The sequence below is a fragment of the Falco naumanni genome, chromosome 3, assembly GCF_017639655.2.
Source record: "Falco naumanni isolate bFalNau1 chromosome 3, bFalNau1.pat, whole genome shotgun sequence".
Lineage (NCBI taxonomy): Eukaryota > Metazoa > Chordata > Aves > Falconiformes > Falconidae > Falco > Falco naumanni.
In genome coordinates, this window is record NC_054056.1 from 55,528,548 (window position 1) to 55,545,472 (window position 16,925).

A 16,925-nucleotide genomic window follows, 5' to 3' on the forward strand; every position below is an offset into this window, starting at 1 on the left:
TAGTTCCTTTATGCTTGATAAAACAGGAATAGTCTGCTGTGGTGAACAAGCTTATTGGAATCTGATCATCTTTCAAAAGTGGTTTAGTATGTCAGCCTTATAGAAGTTAGGTCAGCCATCATTAGCCTTTTAGTGTCACAGCACTATCATGAAGATAGATCTTTTGTTTACTTGTATACTTGAATCTTAGTATAGTGCCTCACTGTCCAAAGGTCTGTATTTATCTTTGTAATATTTGTATCAGATTGGAGACTATTTTATTATTAAGGACAGGGAGCTGAGACACTAGGAATACAAGGATGGATTGGTCTGACCAAATGTAGAGATCTGCAAGACAAAAGCTAGTTTATCCTTGTTTTTATCGAAGGAATAAAAACAAGTGCCTCTAGGGAGTGATTTGTTTGACTTGTTTTTTATAGGTTTGCTGTAGGATGGAAGGAGCAAATAGTGTTCTCACCCACTCCTCATTAGTTGTAAGAGAAATGGAGCTCTACAATTACAGATCTCTGTATTTGGCCAGATCAGTGCCCCTAGAAATGGCATCTGTGGGGTTATGAGGGGTGAGGATGACTCCAAGTAACTTCTTTTAAGTGTCTTTAGTATACATGGTTGAATCTAGCTGAGATGAATCCTAGCTGAAATCAGAAAGAAACTCTGCTGAAGAGATGTGACCCAAATGTTGATGCCTTAGATTTGCACCTCTCCTTTGAAATCTCTTTCTTCCTTGTACAGAATTAATTCTGGTCTTATGTTGATGGTCTTCAAATATTTTTCTCTGGATAGGAGGATAACCTTATCAAGCAGTTAAGGTGTTCTATGCAGCTCCTCAGAAACTGCCTCTTTCAAAATGAAGAATGCAAAGTAAGTATTCTTATACTGAAATAATATGAAAGCATTCAGTTAGTGAATGAAGATCGTGGGGGTTTTTTCTACTTTGAAATCATTTTCAAGCTTGCTAAATTTTAAATTTGATATTAATGGCAAGAAATACTTCAAATCTCATTATTATTCCCACCTCGTAAGAATATTTCAGACATGCATTAGGAACTCGGTGTTCTTATTGAAACATCATCTCCCAAAGGTCTCAGATGACTGTCATACTTTATACCCACTTCTCCTTTGCTTAAATCAATAATTCCAGTTTTCAACGCATATAATGTAAAAAATGGATGTAGAGAAAAGTGTAGGGCCACAAGAAAGACACGTAAGAGGTGAAGTTCATATCTTGGGAAGTAGTTTATTCTGCTCTCCTGTTTTTTTTTCTTTTTTTGAAAGACAAAAAAAACCCCAAACAACCCACCAACAAAAAAAGACCCAAATCCCTAAATAGTAATTTGCCATTTACTTTTCTTTGTCTAAGTTAAATTACGCTAATCCTGCAAGGCACAATTTTGTTTTCATCTTGATTTTTTTTGCACAATTTTTCTTTCTCAGGGTTTTGTTTCAAATTTATTCTTTTCATTTCACATTCAAAAGCACAGAAAAAAAAAAAATTTTTTTCTACCTCAGTTCTTCTGCCTACCTGTTTTTTGCATTGGGAAAATACTACACTACTTTTTTAATTTTTCCCCCCTGTATTCTTTCTTTCTGATCACGACTTTTCCTTTTTTGTATTGCTATCTTTCACATATTTATTTCCATTTTCTCTTTCAGAGTTTAATTTATCTTGGCATTTTGATATAACTTGTGCAAATGCATTGGTGGAACCACTAGATTTACAGACCTACCAGAAGATACCCCTATTGAGGGCATGTTTTAGCATCATTTTTGTGTACAAAACACCATGCAAATTATGTGCTATCTGGTTATCTGTAAGGTCCCTATAACTTGGTTGTGTCATAATCTCAGATAGGTTTATTGTGGTATATTTTTCTTATTTTGATCAGGGGTCTGCAGAGTCAGTTGCTTGGAGGAGAAAGGAGGTTGTTATTGATAGCAAGGATTTTTTATCATTTGCTCTGTAGAACTGCACCTTTCTATTTCCATGCTTTTTGAGTTCCAGTAAGTAGTTTAGTTGGAGTAGAATAAAACTTTAGAATAGGGAGCTCTTGAACAATCACAACTGAAATGAATAAATCTTTAATTTTTTTGCATGTGTCTCAGTAATTAAAACTTGTGCTGGTTTTGACTGGGATAGTGTTAATTTCATTAGTGTTCAAATAAGGGTGTCAGTTCTTTCCATACAATCTTTTAAAGCAAAGTAATGGGACACAATAAGATTAAGGCATGCTTTTCTTACTCTATTTATACTTCATTTTGAAAGTATTTCATAGTATAGTACTTCAAATTCTTTGTCGTGTTCTTGCAGGTGGCAGCACTCAAAGCTCATCTTGTTCCTGTTCTTCATTCATTGTGGCCATGGTTTTTGATAGATGACTCCTCAATGCAAATAGCTCTGCATTTGCTTTGTGTCTACACTGCAAACTATCCTGCAGGTATGAGAGTCACTCTGTGATGTAATACATCAAAATATTTGACCAGAATTATTAATGCAGAAAAGCATCATAAAGGGTAAAGAATGTTTATTACTACCATAACAAGAAAGTATCAAAGCACTGGTCCATCAAAGCTATCAAGGGTTTTGATTTTAACATATTTAAGAAGCCTTTTGTTCAGATCCTATTTCAATCTGTTGGATTTAGCAAGAGTACAGTTGTATTAAAGGATTAAATAGCATTTAATTCAAATTGTTATGTTTGAAGGTTACACTGAAATCCTACCAAACTCAGTAGTATACTGTAGAAATACTACTCTAGGAATTCTCTCACAGAGAACAGTGTATCAGTACTTTATGTAGTTTGTACTTCAGCCCTTATTGAGAACATTCTGATTCTGAAATATTCAAGAATCTAATTTAATTCTTGATTAAATTTCTTTCATTTATTTATGCATTGAGCTCAGCAGCTTGTATTTGTATATTTTTCATAAGAATTGTCTTCTTCATTTGAGAAAACCTTTTGTTTCCATTAATATGTAATTATCCCCACTACTAGAAGCCTGTTCTTTTTGTCTTATTCCATATCCTGGTTATTGACTCATGTAATGACTTGCTGATGGCTTGAAGAGACAGATAAGTATCTGTTGATTTCTCCCTGTCAAGATACCATGAAAGAGTTAGCCTGGTTAAAATATATTAACTGAACAGTCTCTGAGCTTTTTTTAACCCTATTTTTAAGTTAATGTCTCCAGACCTTAAATGATCTTGCAATGCTTTTTTTCATAAAGACATTTTTTAATATGGGATGGAGAAAGTTCAAATATGTATTAGTCAACCACAGGATATAAAATTTAAATGTCATGTCCTGTGATGTAGTGGAAATCCAGCTGAAGTTCTGATGGACTTTCTTGTTTCATAACTCTGACTCTAGGCTGCGGTTTTATTTTTCTTGCTAATTAAGGGCAAGTAGTTTTACACTGATGATGTTTTTTCTTTCTGTTCAGAATAGTTGGCTTATGAGGTGAACAAACTTACCTACACTGAACTGGTTAACTACTTCCCCTTAGTGTAGTCAAAGATATGCATGTAGATGTTTTTAACTGTTATGAACAGTCTCATTTTTATTTACTTTTGCCATGTAAGAAGTTAACTGTTGTTGCAGATGGCAAATGCCACTACATAAAAAGGTATATAAGCATATTTGTGCACAGTCATCATGTTGGGGACTTTGTTGTTCCCTGCCACTGGAGTACAAGGATGTCCTGAGGTTATGCAGGGAGAAAACTAGAACTTGATCAGGCTACTGCCATAAAGACAATAAAAATGTTTCTATCATCACATTAGCAACAAAAGAAGGGCTAAGGAGAATCTCCATCCTCTATTGGATGCGGGGAAAACATAGTGACAAAGTATGAGGAAGAAGCTGAGGTACTTAATGCCGCCTTAGCCTCAGTCTTTAATAGGAAGACCAGTTCTCCAGGTACCCAGCCCCTGAGCTGGAAGGTCGGGACTTGATGCTGGTGAGATTGCATCTCAAATACTGTGTTCAGTTTTGAGCCCCTCACTTCAAGAGGGACATTGAGGTGCTGGAGCGTGTCCAGAGGAGGGCAGTGAAGCCTGTGAACAGTCTAGAGTACAAGTGTTATGAGGAGCAGCTGAGGGAACTGGGGTTGTTTAGCCTGGAGAAGAGGAGACTCAGGAGGGATCTTATCTCTCTATACAACTACCTGAAAGGAGATTGTAACAAGGTGGGTGTCAGTTGGTTTTCCCAAGTAACTAGTGATAGGACAAGAAGAAATGGCTTCAAGTTGTGCCAGGAGAGGTTTAGATTAGATATTAAGAAAAATTTCTTCACTGAAAGGGCGGTCAAGCATTGGAACAGGCTGCCCAGGGAAGTGGTTGAATCGCCATCCCTGGAGGTATTTAAAAGATGTTGTATAGACGTGGCACTTGGTGGCATGGTTCGGTGTGGACTTGACAGTGCTAGATTAGCAGTTGGACTTGATCTTACAGGTCTTTTCCAACCTAAACGATTTATGATTCTGTGATTCTATTAATCTGAGCTTGTAGCTCTGTAGCATAGGATTTTGCCTGCTACTGTGGTAGAAGGTTAATGACAGATGCAGACAGCACTTTTATTTCTCAGAAAGATGTTTTAAGAAACTTATTAAACCTTTACAGGTGTAGAGAGGTGTAGAGAGGTCTTTTTCTGAGATTCAGAGGGTTCCTTCAGATACTGATGCCAAATAATTGTATAATGCTGTAGATAGGGTTCTGTTTTTCAAGGAGGCTTTCTGACACAGAGCAATGGCTTCTCTTTAACAGAATTGCCTCCTAGATTCTAGAACAGTAGACACCTATTCCAGTAAACTGCCACTTTCAGGCCTGTTTCTATTCAAAGCATGTCCCGTTGACTTTACTGTGGTTCAAAGAAAAAAAAGCCCAATCTTTTCAAAAGTCCCGTTTCAGTCTTTGAGCTGTTAGATGGCTCTTCCTATTGATTTTTTTTTTTTTAATGTATATGTACATTTGTCCTATGATAAATGTTTTATTTCTTCAAGGTTGTGCTTCACTTTGTTGGGCCAGTGGTGGACAATTATCACTTCCATCTGCACGAAGTGCAGCTGGCAATTCATTAATGCATAGCGTCTTGAAATTGGCTTCCCAAGTGTCAAATGATAACAGCCCAGTTCAGCAGGTGGTCTTTTGTCTTCTTTCTAACCTTGCTCTGTCTCATGACTGTAGGGGCATTATTCAAAAGGTAAGTAAATAATATTCTTGATTTTAGGAATGTGATGGATGCTTTTTCCTTTTTAATAACCCTTCATATTTCAATATGGAGTGTCCTGTGATCACATAGAGATGCTTCTGTGCGAATCAAAACCATTGTGTCTTCTTAGTTAGTTCTGTTATTGTTCCCAAATTGCAGTGTGTAATTTGGTCATATTCATATTCTGGACAGAAACAGCATATGGAATGGCACTATTTTTGCTAGAGCTTGTTATAACTTCTCAGTTTCAGTGGGGTGTAAAATTTTTAATATCTATGTATGCTGATAACAATCACTAGTGGATCATGAAAGTAAGCATACAGTAGAACAAACTGCATGTGAGTAAACAAGAAATTAAATGTTGTATAAATCTTTAGGTATACTGTGTGAAACACAACCTTTATTAAATCTTTAGGTATACTGTGTGAAACATAACCTTTATTAAAGTTATAGTTTTAGAGAAGGTGTCCTTTATGTGAGTAACTGGCTGTTAGATACAAATATATCCTTATTATATGAATGTAAGTACTGTCTTTTCCCTTCTTAATTTATATATTGAATGGTCCTTGCTCTATTTTATCAAATGCTCTTTGAAAAAATCTTTTTTAAATTTAACTTTGATCATTTAAATAAATTCAACACCTTGAAACAAGTCAAACCATGTAGAAAATCAGCTACAGTGATGACATGATAAAACTAGCTAACAAATCATAAATTTAAAAGTGTGTTTGTTTTTAGCATCTTTTATAGTAGTTTAATAATTACAACAATTTTTTCAATTTGCATTAACAATATTTTATGCTTGAACCTAATTAGCTGTTAGAAAAGGCAGGGGGAGATACAAAACTTTAGTGGTGCTAATTATGTAAAATCTGGCCATAAGAGTTACAAAATTGCTGATAATCAATCTTTTTGATAGAAAATAAGACTTTGAGATCTTTTCTATGGCTGTTCTGTTCTGAGAATTGTTTTGGCTTTTGCTGTCTTCAGAGTTTCACTTTAATGTGATAGTCTTCGTTCTTTCTCCTGAGCTCTTTCTTAAGTGTAAGCAATGCTGAATTATTAATTCCATCTGTGAAAATTAAATTACCAATATTATATTAATGTGAAGAAAACCACAACAGAGTTTGTATGCTGGATCTTTTGCTTTTGTCCAGATGCCTGTATGACTTGTCGAAGGTTGGTGAGGTTGGGAGTATTTAGTCAAGGACTTTTTTCATCATAGGAATGTTACATTAGAACATAACATATGGGAGATATACCCCTTGCAACTGGGGAATAGATTTTCACCTGCTCAGAATATCCTTAAAGTGGAGGCAAACCCTGAGACTGGGAAGCAGTAGTGTATGCCGTAACAACACACAGATCTTTTTCTTCAAAGCTTACAAAAACAGAGGGCGTCACTATTGCTGTCAGTGAAGGGGGTGGTGGTGGTACAATTTAGATCATTGTGAGTCCCTTCCAACTTGCAGTGTTCTATGATTCTATGATACCTTTAACGTTTGCTAATAACACAAGCCATAACAAATAAGGAATCAATAATACACTAGTAAGTAGTGCATTGATTCATTTAAACTGTTTCTAGCTTTTTTGGGGGCAGAAACACTAAATGCAAAGCAAAAAGCTTATGTAGTCATGGAAATTGGCCTTTAAAGAAATATATTGTGTTGAGTCAACTTTTATGTATCTACACAGCATAAGTTATTACAGAAGAAAATGTATTTACCATATTAATGTTTTAACCAAGATGGGGATTCTTTTTCATATATAATTCTTTCAAAAAATCCTTGACTAATAATGGGTTCCCTGAAATACGTAAATTAAACATTAGTGCTAGTTTTTGATCAAGTATGCAGATTGGAAAGTCAAACAGCAGTGAACAAACCATGGAATACTATAAATTCTAATATCTATTTTCTCCCTTCTGACAGAGTAACTTCCTGCAGAACTTTTTGTCTCTCTCATTACCAAAAGGAAGTCATAAAAATTCTGGTAATGCGTCTACTCTTTGGCTAAAGCTGCTACTGAACGTATCTTTTGGAGAAGATGGACAGCAGATGATCATGAAGATAAATGGCTTTTTAGATCAGATCGTGGAAATGTGTAAATACAAACACAAGAGCAGCCAACATCTAGCACTTCTTATTCTACATAACATATGTTTTAGTCCAACTAATAAACCAAAGGTATTAGCTAATGGTAAGTATCTAAAGGGTATACAAGCTATTGTATTCTGAGAATATGGTGTCTTCTAGAATATTTTCATTAGTTTGGGTTACTGACCAAGAACTCAATATTGTTATTTAGAAAAACAATTTTATAAAAAATTATTTTCATAGAAGTAATTACAGAACACATATTTTGGCAGAAAAGCAATTAAAATAATATATAGCAAAAGGAAAAGCAAATAGTTTTTGAAAAAATCAAAATTTATTGTGAGTCTGATCATTTGAATATAGTAACACATTGTGAATGAAAGGATTTTTGCAGTTTCTCCAACAGATAGTATTTCTTCTGATGGGAGTGTGTGGTGTTGTTGAAGGATTCTTTGAGTCAGTCACTTTGAAATAACTGAAGTTCCTATCTTTCAGTTGAACAAAACCTTATCTCCTGCAAGTCATGGGTATTAAGACAAAGAATTTTGTCTTTTCATGTGTGAAAAATGTTCATGATAATGATAGAGTTATAATCACGGCACGTATATTTGATGTAACAACATGCACAGAACCTTTTTCTCAGTTCTTTGTAAAAGGCATGTTTCTTTCCCCCATTTTATTGCAGAGAGCATGCTCCTGTCTCTTGTAAGTTCTCAGCAGGTTTTCCAGTGACCATACTTTTATTTTTTTCCTGCTGATTTGCTGCCTTAATTAAGCGTACATTATTCAGTTACATAATCTGTGAATTTTTATTATGAAGTGAACAAGCAAACTTGAAGAGTCTGGCTTCAGAGCAAGGCTAGGAAATGAAGGCATCTACAGTAAGGTGGCAAATATTTCTCATTGGTTACAAATCACCTACTAAGGAAAATAGAAGTGTCTTAATTTCCATCCTGATGTGGCTTTTAATTGTGGCTGTTGGGAGTTATAAAACAGTTTCATGCCTTACTCAGTCCCTATGCATAGCTGATGGCTGTATGTAACATTCATGTTTTATTACGGAGGGCTTAATTATTTAGCACTGCTTGGTTTTGTTTTGCTATATATTTTTAACGCTTCTTTCGATGTAGTCTACTGATCTCATGAGCATATTTCAATTTAAGAAATCTGATTATAAAGTTTCTGTAATTCCTCTGCCGTACCGATACTTGTCATGGAAATAAGTGTACTCCAAGCATCAAAATACTGAGATGTGCAAATATATTTGTGTGATTTTGATGACGTTTTCTAGCTGCATTTTTATTTTATTTTTCTCATTAGATAAAGCCATTGCAGTACTGTCTGCCTGTTTGGAAAGTGACTGTCATGCTGTTCAGAGAATAGGAGCAGCTTCACTTTGGGCTTTGCTTCACAACTATCAGAAGGTTAGTATTTGAGAAATACTTGAAAAGCCTGTAATGTTACTTCTATGCTGTAAACAATACAGTAACCTTTAAGTAAATAAAAATAAAGTTTACAGTAGCAGTTTTATTTTATTATTCTAATTGTATAGCTGCACAGGCTAAGAGGTTAAACAACAGGGTAAGGAAGCAGCTTGTCTTCTGTGATTTGTGACTACTTATATAAATGCAGTCTGTATGATAATATAGTCATATGCTAATTCTAAAACTCCCGGATTTCATGTTCTGCCAAATTATTGTAATTTTCTAAACATTGCTCTTAGAGTGAACATGTGACAGAGAAAGTCAAGTTGTCATATTTTGTTTGTTTGTGTGTGCTACAGGCAAAAGTGACTTTGAAGAATCCATCAATAAGAAGAAGAATAGATGAGGCTTATTCGTTAGCGAAGAAGAGTAAGTCCTGCTTCCAAGTAATGTCAATTCTGTATTTTGCCATCAAGTAGATCATTAATACATTTCTATTTATATCATCACAATGTTTTTTTGTTGTGATACAAGTTTTTGAAAGGATACTTTTGTCTCTAAAATCATGAGTAATAATACGGTTTATGGTTAGGCATGTTAAAAATACAGATACAGAAAAATGCCTCTTGGTTAACAAATTATAAGTAAAACCTGAGGTAATTGCTAAGGTTACTCTGTAAGAATAGGTCTGATCGTGCCTGCTCCAAGATGCTTTCTTTGCACAGTACACTTCTGCATTGATTCTTAAATTTGGTGACAAGAAAAATGGTTCATTTAGCATTGACTTTGCTTAATACTGCTCAGCCTCACTGTGTTCAGCCACATAAGGAAGGGATCAGAAGAAATCATTGTGCCAGTCTTAAAATACTGTACCATGAGTTAACTGACTTTCAGAAAGCTTGTGTTTTTTGTTCAAGTAACTGAACATAACTGTCATTTGAATAGCTTTATACAAAAGGTTGCTATCTTCAGCTCAAGAGCATTAGTTTCGAAAGATGTTCAAACACTGCTCTGTAGCTGGAGCTTCAGTAGCTAATAATAGGTTTATCGGTTATTAGTGACATCAAGACTCTCATCTTGCAAAAACATCCAAATGTCTTATTTTAAGCTAATGAGTTTTCCTGCCAATTCTGATTGCTCTGTAGATGTACTTAAATAGGTTTATCAACTGGGGGGGCTTATACCAGGTTCCCATGGTATGTTGCACAATCAGAAGTGCCACAAAATTTCTGCCTGTGCTGAACATTTATAGTATCCTAATAAGGAGATGTATTGTTGCTAGAACATCTCATGATAATTCTTCTGTACTGTCACCCAAATCCATTGATTTTGTCAATGTACTGTTGTTTCAAACTCATCTTTTACTAAGTCAATCATTAAACATAACATAATGCAACACTTCATATATTGGTAGTGTGTTAGTAAATAGACAAGTTTGTATTTTCTTCACAGCATAACTACCACTGATCAGAGATTTTTCAAAATATGTTGAATCAGTAAGGTAGGAATATGCAGCTTTTACAGACTAGCACCCTATAACATTAATCCCCATGTATTTATGTACTGCTTTAGAAGATAAAGTCCTAGACTGAAATATTGATTTTTTGATTCAATAAACATTTAAATATCAAAATATTGAGTATGAAAAATTTTATGCAACAGTAATTGCTACAGTTTGCGGTCATGTGGAGCTGTCATCTATATTTTCCTGCCTTAAGGTTCTCAACTAGCCTACCCTAATAAATCTTTGATCGCTTTACAGTGACAATTGAACTAAAATGGTAGATTGTTCTGAGTGCAAGTGGGGGAATTTTTCAATATGGCTGTTGTTGTTTTACATTTCCCACTTTGTCCTACCCAAGGAGAAATTTGGGAAGAACAAGGCATGACCTCATTGTAACACAGCAGAATTGAAGGGCGGTTTTCACTTCTTTCTGTCACAACTAAGCCGGGGGGCTTGGAAAGCTGTGAAATTCTAGCCTTTAAAAACGAAAAACCAGACTTGGCAACATAAAATATTAGTACTCCATTTGCCACTTAATGTCTATAAGATTACAAAATTGCATGAATTCTAGCAAGGCATTCAATGCAGTCTTTGAAAAAGTAACTTTGCATTAAGAATCAACTAGAAATTCAAATCTTGTTTTTAATTCCTTTTAGCTATTCCTCAGCCAGAAGAAAATGAGCTACATGCCTACCATTTAAAATGCTTAGAGAATATAGTGCAGCTTCTTGATTGTTAATGATCATCAGATGACTTCTCATGTTGAAATTGGACTGCTTATTCAATGGGAGCCTGAAATGTAAAGAAAACGCTTCTAATTCACATATCTGTGGCAGCAGCATGTATGTTATGGAAGAAATTTATGAAGTCTTTGTGGAAGGAGTTCATCACTTTGAACCAAAGAAACTGGACTAACTGTGGTTCAAACTATATGTACTGTAATCCCAATGGGAAATTATAATGATGCTACAATGTGAAGTATGTACACAGAAGAAATGTACAGAGGAAAAGGATGTGAAAAGACAATAATTTTAAAAAATTGTGCATTGTAATTGTTACTGTAAAATATTAGAATTGCTGGTTTGCATTGGTCTTAATAAAGGACTTTTTAACTGAGATAATTTGTTGGTGGTGGATTGTAGTTTGTAATGTTGCAGATGTGTACAGTGCATACTTATGTTCAGGAACTGAAGATGTTGGCAGTCGTGTGTTAGACCTATTAGGTATGGAACAGCAAGGTGCGTGTTTTAGCTTTGAGGGAATTTTAAGTTCAAACCGCTGTATTTTTTGAAGATGTTAACAATTGAAAAGGAGCTCTTGATTGATAAGACTATAGGTGACAGTTACTTTAACTAGCAGTTTATTCAGAATATGGGGTACATGCATCAGTTAGTTATGTTACAACAGGGGTCCTCAAACTTTTTAAACAGGGGGCCGGCGCATGGATGAAGTGGCAGGCAGCCATCTGCGGCTGCTTGGTTTCCCCCCCAACCCCCGGCGGGGCGGGGTGGGGGTGGTTTCTGTAAATACCGGGGGCCGGATTGAGGACCCTGGGGGGCTGTATCTGGCCTGCGGGCCGTAGTTTGAGGACCCCTGTGTTACAACATCGTAGAAAATATTTGAGGCACAATCTGTTGACTTCCATTTTATAAACACTTAACACTTAAAATCTTTTCATTGAGGGGAAAAAACCAGTCTGTTATCCAGGACTGTATTTTCCTTGAACCTCTGCTATGTAACTATTGTCAGAAGTTTTTCAGTATTCTGTGCTAAATGGGTTTGAGAGGAAAATACACTGATGCCTGAACATGCCTGTGAAATATCTAGCAGGGTGTTTAGATTTCCCTCAACACATAAAATTTTTGTTTTATGCCAGGGACATACAAAAATGAGAAAATAGAAAGCAGAACTTGGGTACCATCTCTAAAAGAGTTGTAGCAAGGCCATGTCTACCTGTAATTAGTCTTTTTTTCCTAACCATGTGATGAAAGTATTTTCCACTGATAAAGGGGATTTTTTTTTATGTGTGTGTTTTGTGATGCTTATAAATAATGTGTGACTTGATATTATTCAGCTGTCATAAGTGTGATGCTTATAGTGGCTGGATTAAATTATTACTAGAAATATTATTATCAGCTAACCTCTTGCTCCTCCACCAAACAAAAAGCAATGATAGACCACTACAGCCTGACTCTTTCCCACTTGATACATTATGTAAATATTGTAACTTGCAAAATTATGTGTTAAGTGCTGTCATGTTCGTCCCATAGTATTGCAGAACTGTGAGCTGCAGGGCAGGAGAGCACTTGACAGCAGGCAGCTGTCACTGTGTGGGCTTGATCGAGGGGTCTCTTCCCCTCAGACTAACAAGTGCCAAGTCTCTTCAGAGACTTACGTTTCAGCATACTAAACTCCAATAATTTCTTTGATAAATCAGGTTGTAAGTCAAAATGCAGATTGTTTGCCAGTTTGCTTTCTTTTTCAGAGACACAAAAAGTGAGAGCACTCAATGCTAGATCAATTCCAATGGAAGTAACCACTCAGCAAGGATGATAAGAGCTCTTTCAGAGTATAGAAATACACATGGATCTAGTGAGGTGAAATAGGGCTATGTAGTTGAACGACTTCATTAACTGCAAGTACAACATAGTAAGAACATAGAAGAACTGGATTTTTTTTTAATTAAACATTTCTATTTTATGAAACTGTGTAATTTCTTGAAGAAATTATTCATATTGAAAATTCTGGACAAATTGATAATAAATGTGTTGTTACAGTAAGCCTTAGTGCAAGTGCTGTGTTTATCCCAAAAATGAGCATAGATCTAACTGCTGTTTTCTCAGCATTTTGCAACATTTCACAATTGTGGGAAGCAGCGGTAGTGGTGGCATAGGTAAGTACTCCTGTTTGGTGTTGCTCCTCAGGAAAACCAAAACAATTTGTAGCCTCTAAGGGCATGTACATCAAATCTCTGTATTCACTTGTGTACAAAGTCTTCACAGAATACTTAAAACTTTTATCCTTCATGATTAAAGAAAGAGGAGTTTATGCATTTATTTATTTAAAGGTCTGTACTCTGTCACCTTTTCCCTCAAAAATCAAGGATGTACAGGGGCTGCATCCTGTCTTCCTGTGTGCTAATAAAGAGGTGGGTCATGAAACATGAATAATCCTATAATTTCTGTTCACCAGCACTTAGACTAGCACAATTGGCCTCACAAGAAACTGTAGTCTTAATAGCTTTCATGAACAGAACTTAAAATGTGGGGACCTCATTCACAGTTATATTTAATTTCAGAATTTTGGAGATGCATCTATTTTCAAGGGTGTGTTATTTATCATGTTTGGGTTTTCAAAGAAAATTAAATCCTAAATTACCTTCAAATTTTAAGAGCTGTAAAATCATTTCCTATCCTACAGAGGAAAGCACAATTAAAGTGGAGATGGATTCCCTGAATAGACTACAGGATTTAAAAGGTAATATTCAGCGTGCATCTAGTTTCTCTAATAAAAGTCTCTTGAAAATCCTTATCCAGCAGAACACAATTACCATTTGCACTAACTGCAGATATATCATGCTCTTACTTGGTTGCTTTATCTTTTATGATAGGTTTCTAATCAAGAAAGAAGTTATTTTAAATTCAAGAGGTATGTACATAAAATCCACTACAAATGAGGCATTCAGATTTTTCAAGACTGATGTGTCATCTATTGCATGTTCAAAACTTTCAAAGAGGTAATTTGTGCTTGACTGGTAAGATAATTAAACCTAAATAATTTAGTTTTGATTGTGTGTGTGTTCATGCTAATAGAGACATTAATTCATGACTTGCTGATGAAGTTTTCAAACCTTTGAATAACAGATTTTTAAGCCTAATTGAAAATGCTCAAAAAAAAGATACCATTTGTGAGAAAGGCACTATTTTTTGCTTTTCCAGCGATTTGGAACTATGGATTCTCCTCACTCAGTCATAGCAACTATACAGCCCCAGTGGAGTTTTTCATTGGTTTCTTTCTATATCAGACTTGCAAATTATGGTAATTACGGGCTTGTGGCTTCAGTGGAATGATGGAGCAGTACTGGCCGGACTGGGGAGGGGAATTTCATATACTGAGAGTTTGACCCTGCTTTATATAAGGATTTTCCTTCACAGTAACATAGACATTCCCGTGGCAGCTTCTCAAATCTAATTGTCTTTCAGAGAAGTGTTTTTGCTGTCTTTATGGGATAAAAAAATGTTGGTTAGCAGACACCTGAAGATTGCTGTCCTCCAGGGAGTTGAGGGACACTCTACAGTTCACTTGAGGTTTTTTCTGGTTGTAAAAAAAGTATGATCCCTTCAAATCTTTCCCCCAGATGGCCTCCTAGGAGCTGCACAGCTGTGATAGCAGTCATACTGCCATTACTTTCGAAGGGAGTGAGTTGTTTCACAACATGTCAATCCTTTTTAGCTCATCTTGGCTCCTGGGCCACGCTGTAGTAGATCTTTTCCCAGTCTGTAGCAAGTTGCTGGAGCTGTGCCATCCCCTGCCTTTCTGCAGGAGAGCCCATCATCCTTGCTGCCACCGGGGCTCATGCAGAATGTTCCCCTGGTCTCCAGCCATTAACCCTCTGCTGAAGCAGAGGAGGCTCAGTAATACACCACCTGTTGTGACGTTACACCGGGTGTGTTACAATTTCGTAGTCACGCAGGTGATACTGCTCTAAAAAGCTTGTAGTCTGATAAAAAGCAAAAGGTAGATGATACAAAGGGGTTGAGAAAGCACAAAAAAAAAGCAGTGAAATGGTATTAGCCATCAAGACAGGTGGTGGCCACCCCGTACTGCCTGCCTGTTTTCAAGCACTGGAACTGGCTGCCCCAGAGGTGTTTAAAAAGTGTGTAGATGCGGTGCCGAGGGGCATAGTTCAGTGATGGACTGTGCAGTCCTGGGTTAACTCTTGGACTTGATGATCTCAAAGGTCTTTTCCAACCTAAATGATTCTATTCATGTGCATTCCTCATTTTTTGGTAGTCACCTGACTTCTGTGAGGCCTCTGGGCATTCCCCAAAACTGGTTAGTCTCCTCACTGTAACCTAAAAGGGTCTGGCCCATGGACAAGGGTCAGTCTGTGTCCTCTGGCCTCAGTGCCAGCTACCGTTGGGCACATCTTGTTTTTGCAACTGGTGTTTTAGATGCTGCAGATTAACCATAGGGATTTTACAATTCAGTTTGGCATTCAGCTGCATGTTCCCCTCGCCAGCTCTATCTCCACCACCACCACCTTTTCAAGAAAAGAAAAATGGGGTGGGAAAGCTGGTCCCATTTTCACTGGAAAAGATTTTTGCAGCACCTGCTTTCCTGCATCCAAAGCGTGTCAGTCTGTATTGGATTTAGAGCAAACAAACGTGCTCAGATTCACAAATGTACTCACTCTTCATAAACACATGGACCAGTTCTGAATGATTAATCTGGACGTTAGGTCATCATTACAGCTTCTTGCTCACTTGCCAACAGGAATGAAGTTTTATTTTTTTAGATCCTGGTCCTTAGTGTTTTGTATGTGTGTGCAAGTCTGCTAAGCAGAATGTAATTTTAGTAGACATCAATACTGGATATGATTTTTGAGTATGAGTCTATAATTCTGTTCAAAATGGAAATGTTGGGAGACAGTTGGAGTTAGGTGGGGATTTAATAAATACATGATGGATCTGTTTGGAAGCAAGTTCATTTTTTTTTCCACATAATTTTTATATTTCCTTTCCACTTCAGCTGAAAATACGAATAATCTAATTTATAAAGAAATCTCAGGAAACTCATAAGATTTTTGATTAATATTCAATTTTTGGTTTTTTTATTTTTTATATATTATTAAGATGTGTGTGCTTTTTCAGATAATTTAATAAATTTTGAGTAATTTCAATGCTAGTATTTTTCTGCTTTTATTCTGTCTCTTTTCCTCTGTTGTGGATTCCTGACGCACCATTATCTACCTTCTAGATCCAATAACGCATTATTCAGGGCCTAAAAATATAAATTCTTCCAACTAGTGACTATCAAATACATGAATCTTAAATTTGGTTTGGCATTTTTAATTCTTCAGATGAACAATTATGCTATTTAAATTATCGACCATTGTTATCATGCTAGCCTGAAATAGAATGGTGATTTTTTTAAAATTAAAGCAGAACCAAACACATTTCAATATTCCTTGTTGTTTTATTGGAAAGTACATGCAGTATTACAATTTTTTTTATTGCTCTTTTTCTAAGCAACATCTGTTGTTTTGTTTGTTTTCCCCAATTTAAAACCAACAGTTGCATGATTTTTTTTTTTAAAATCTGAGTTTAACAGTAATTCTAACTACCAAATACAACTAATGATTTTCAAGAAGCTAGCAGGGAAGTGTTGGTGTGTGGTTTTACAAAGCACGGGTGATGCACACAAACCCGTTTTGGTATTTCTAACCTGTCAGAGATATACCCTGCAACTTGTAGAACATGCTTTTCTCTGCAAAAAGCTGAGAACTTTGATAACCTTGCTTCCTTCCCTTGCAAGTCCATTGCAAGAAGTTATCATAATAAATAGCTGTGACAGTTATCACAAGCAAAACCATTTTCTTAATGCTGAATTATGCGTTTTAACAATGGTGCAATGTTCTGAGTACTTTACCCAAACATATCACTGTATGCGGTTAGTGCTTTCAACCTGAAAG

At 36.0% G+C, this 16,925-nt stretch overlaps 1 protein-coding gene across 7 annotated transcripts in view; it reads left to right on the forward strand.

Moving 5' to 3' along the window:
• RTTN (rotatin) overlaps positions 1-11,349 on the forward strand; it is a 90,095-nt gene extending 78,746 nt beyond the window's left edge. For 5 of the 7 annotated variants that reach the window (XM_040587074.1, XM_040587076.1, XM_040587075.1 and 2 more), the window contains 7 exons: positions 784-861; positions 2,309-2,435; positions 4,999-5,198; positions 7,139-7,406; positions 8,624-8,727; positions 9,087-9,156; positions 10,888-11,349. In XM_040587074.1, coding sequence (XP_040443008.1) covers positions 784-861; positions 2,309-2,435; positions 4,999-5,198; positions 7,139-7,406; positions 8,624-8,727; positions 9,087-9,156; positions 10,888-10,970 — 930 coding nt within the window. In that variant the 3' untranslated portion in view covers positions 10,971-11,349. Of the gene's footprint in view, positions 1-732; positions 862-2,308; positions 2,436-4,998; positions 5,585-5,622; positions 7,407-8,623; positions 8,728-9,086; positions 9,157-10,887 lie in introns of those variants that run through there. The other 2 variants (XR_005826908.1, XM_040587077.1) reach the window with 2 other exon arrangements.
• The last annotated feature ends 5,576 nt before the right edge of the window (positions 11,350-16,925 follow it).